Here is a 3,502-nt window from a genome sequence, read left to right as displayed (position 1 = left end):
GCTGTAACACGGTCTAGTGTGATAGCCAACGGATGGATCGCAGGTTTCGCTTCTGTCATTCCGGAACGATGTAAAAGGTCCGAAATATACTTCTGCTGAAAAACAGAAACAGTATTATTTTCAGTGTCTTGAATAAATTCCATTCCTAAACAATATCGGAGTGATCCCAAGTCTTTTATTCGGAATTCAGCATCAAGTTCCATCTTCAATTCGTTGAAGGTTTCAATTCTGTTTGTTGCAATACATGTTTGTTGTCTACATATACAGTAACGAGCAATATGCTTTCATTGCTTCTTTTTGAATATAGACACTTGTCTGCATTTATTTGCTTTAGTCCTATGGATTTCAGTTTGGTGTCAAGCTTCGCTAACCACTGTCTTCCAAACTGCTTCAGGCCATAAAGAGCCTGTTTTAATAGTAGTACTTTTCCTGTATTCTGTTGCAAAACGTCAGGTTGCTCCATATGGATTTCTTCGTCCAGTTCACCGTTTATATAAGCCATTTCAACATCTAGCTGAAATAATGATAAATCCCATTCAACAGCAAGCGCCATAACTAATCTTATTGTGCCCATTCTAGCAACTGGTGCATATGTATCAGTGAAGTCTATGCCAGGTTGTTGAGCAAAAGCTTTCGCTACTAGTCGTGCTTTTCGACGCTCGGTGGTTCCATCTGCATTGTACTTGGTTCTTAGAACCAATGACATTTTTGTTATCTGGCCTTTCAACTTCTATCCATGCACCCGCATTCTTAAGCGCATTGTACTCTTTTTTCATTGCACTTTTCCAATCATTTGAGTTTGGACAATTTAACGCTTCTTTTACAGTTGGAGTTTCTTCACGGACCATATTCGCTTAATGTTGGATGGGTACTAAATTGTACTGTTTCCTTGGTGCACCTCGTCTACCTGTACGAACGATTCTCGGTCTACCCGGTTCTCTCTTGAAACCATCTGCTTGCTGGTGTTCGTTCGGGTTACGACTCGCATCTTCGTTTAAATGATCAATGTCACCGTCTCTCGAATCATCACTGACATCATTACAATTATAGTCGATTACGACTTCTGTTTCATTTTCTAATGACTTATTGTCATTATTTGTGAATGTCACCTCCAAAGTATTTTCATCAGCCTCTTTTTGCAAGGCTTTTTCGATGAATTTTACATCTCTACTTTTGACTATTTTCCGTAATTCAGGATTCCAGAGTCTGTACGCTTTAGAGTCTTCTGCGTAACCAAGGAATATACAGGCTTGCGATTTTGACGATAACTTATTACAGTTAGGTGCTTTATCCAATACATATGCTTTGCATCCAAAAACCTTCATATGTGACACATTCAGCTTCGTTTTGAACCAGGATTCATATGGTGTGACATCTTTCAGAGCCTTAGTGGGTGATCTATTTCTTATATACATGGCAGTGTTTATCGTTTGTGCCCAAAATCGCTTTGGTAAGTTGGCTTCGATCAGCATGCACCTAGTCATCTCAACAAGCGTCCTGTTTAACCGCTCCGCGACGCCATTTTGTTGCGGTGTGAGTCCGTTATCTGTCCTTAAAATCTTAATTTTTCTCCCCGCTTCATTTTCAACGGAAGCTTTATATTGTCTAAAAGCATCTTTTACTTGATCCTTTGACTTTAAGAGAAATATCTTCGTCAACCTCGTCTTGTCATCTATAAAGCTGGCAAAGTACTTGGCTCCGCCAATAGATTCAGTGCGCATAGGCCCATAAACATCTGAGTGTATTAGCTCAAGTGGTTGTTTGCTTCTATTGGTTGACAAAGCAAACGGAGTTGCAGTTTGTTTGCCTTTTAAACAGGTTTCACAAATTGGCAACTTACTATTTAGATTTATTGTTAGACTTCAAATCAGTCACGTACAGTGTATTCTCACATCTTATATGCTTGACATCATTTCCATTTGCTAGCGTGAGATGTACAATTCCAGTACCTTTGACCTCTGCACTCATATTGACGGCTAGTCCTACTTCTTAATCTCTAACAGACTTTATTTCTGAAAATAATGACTTGTCATTACACATATGAAACGTGGCTCCACTGTCGATACACCACACATTTTTGTTTATAGCCACAGCTCCTAAGTCCGAAAGTACAAAAGCTTCTTGGTGATCACCATCAGTCATAAGGGGTGTGGTGCTGTCTTCACAATAATGAGCTTGGTATTGCCTATTAGATTTTCTCTTCCAGTAATCATTAGCTTTATGACCGAATTTCTTGCAATATCTACATTTATACGGCTTATATTTATCTTCAGTGCTCTCATTATTTTGGGGCTTAACTGTCTTTCCTTCTGTGTTGTGTTTCTTATTTATATTCCACGACTTGCTTGAACTTCCATGTTTCACATATAACACGCTATGGGTATCTTCTTCATCCAGTCTCTTTCTGGCTTTAGCTTCTTCTAGAATCTTAACCTTTAATGACTGTGGATCAGGTAATGTGTCTTTAGACTCTATAGCACATCTAAAACCTCCATAACTTCTAGATATACTGTACAAAATTATGATGGTTAGTAAATCATTGGCAATTGCTATATCCATTTGTTGCAATTTATCTACTATTTCAAATAGTTAACTTAAGTGATCTGCTATACTACCATCGTCAGTAAGCCTTGTAAAAAGTAGTTTCTTCAACAGTCTCGCTCTCTTTGCCGGTCCTTTCGAGGCATATATTCTCTCCAGCGCATTCCAAGCATCCATTGATGTTTCGAGGTTTTTGACATGGCATATTTCTGACGCATTCAACGAAAGAACAATATCTGCTTTTGCCTTCTTATCGAAACTCTTCCAAGTAGCAATTTGCTCCGCATTGTTTCCCGTATCAGTAGGTTTTGGTTTCGATCTATCCACATAACACCAAAGATCGTTTTTGGTGAGAATTGCCTCCATTTGCTCTTTTCACGTGTCATAATTGTCTTTCATTAATTTGTCAATTTGAATGTGATGAGTCATGATTAGTATTCTATCAATCGATCAAGCACGAACACGCGGCACGTTATAGGTTACGCTAACAAGAATTCACACTTTACTCTCGTTTTTATACCTCTGGGCCCATAACCTGTTAAAAATCAAGGTTTGCAGAGTAGTGGACTTGATTACACGTAAACACACGATGTTAAAATGAAAACTAAACACTGGATGTTTCGAGATTTAGAACGATACTTTATTTCATACAACACACTTGTTCAGCACATGTCACCGGAAGTCACCAACAGAGTTCCAGAAGAGTCGTGATCTCCGTTCGATAATATATCTGTCACTAGGTGACGCTAAAGACAGTACGCGGTGAATATGAATACATTCTAACAAGTTCGTTAGTGAAAATATGTTTAGTATCCTTGGAAGAAAACCGACCTTCGGTTCCTTATAATATTTACAACATTCCCCACGTGCCCGCTTAGTAAACCTCTCATAGTGATGTCAGGAATGGCTATCTATCAGAGAACAACGAAAAGTAAAAGGTTTCTCTATATTACTATAATAT

The 3,502-nt window shown here is 38.5% G+C and overlaps 1 protein-coding gene across 1 annotated transcript; it reads right to left on the bottom strand.

Moving 5' to 3' along the window:
* Window positions 1-10: 10 nt before the first annotated feature.
* Window positions 11-2,922, bottom strand: LOC113464053 (uncharacterized; the record flags this gene model as incomplete). Its single annotated transcript, XM_026811736.1, has 2 exons — window positions 2,616-2,922; window positions 11-95 (listed from the first exon to the last, which is right to left on the bottom strand). Coding segments are annotated over exons 1-2 (377 nt in total), but the record flags the coding sequence as incomplete, so codon positions are not given.
* Window positions 2,923-3,502: the final 580 nt, after the last annotated feature.

Source organism: Ceratina calcarata, unplaced genomic scaffold (assembly GCF_001652005.2).
Source record: "Ceratina calcarata isolate Rehan_Ccalc_2016 unplaced genomic scaffold, ASM165200v1 scaffold1137, whole genome shotgun sequence".
NCBI lineage: Eukaryota > Metazoa > Arthropoda > Insecta > Hymenoptera > Apidae > Ceratina > Ceratina calcarata.
This window is presented reverse-complemented; position numbering and strand designations above follow the sequence as displayed.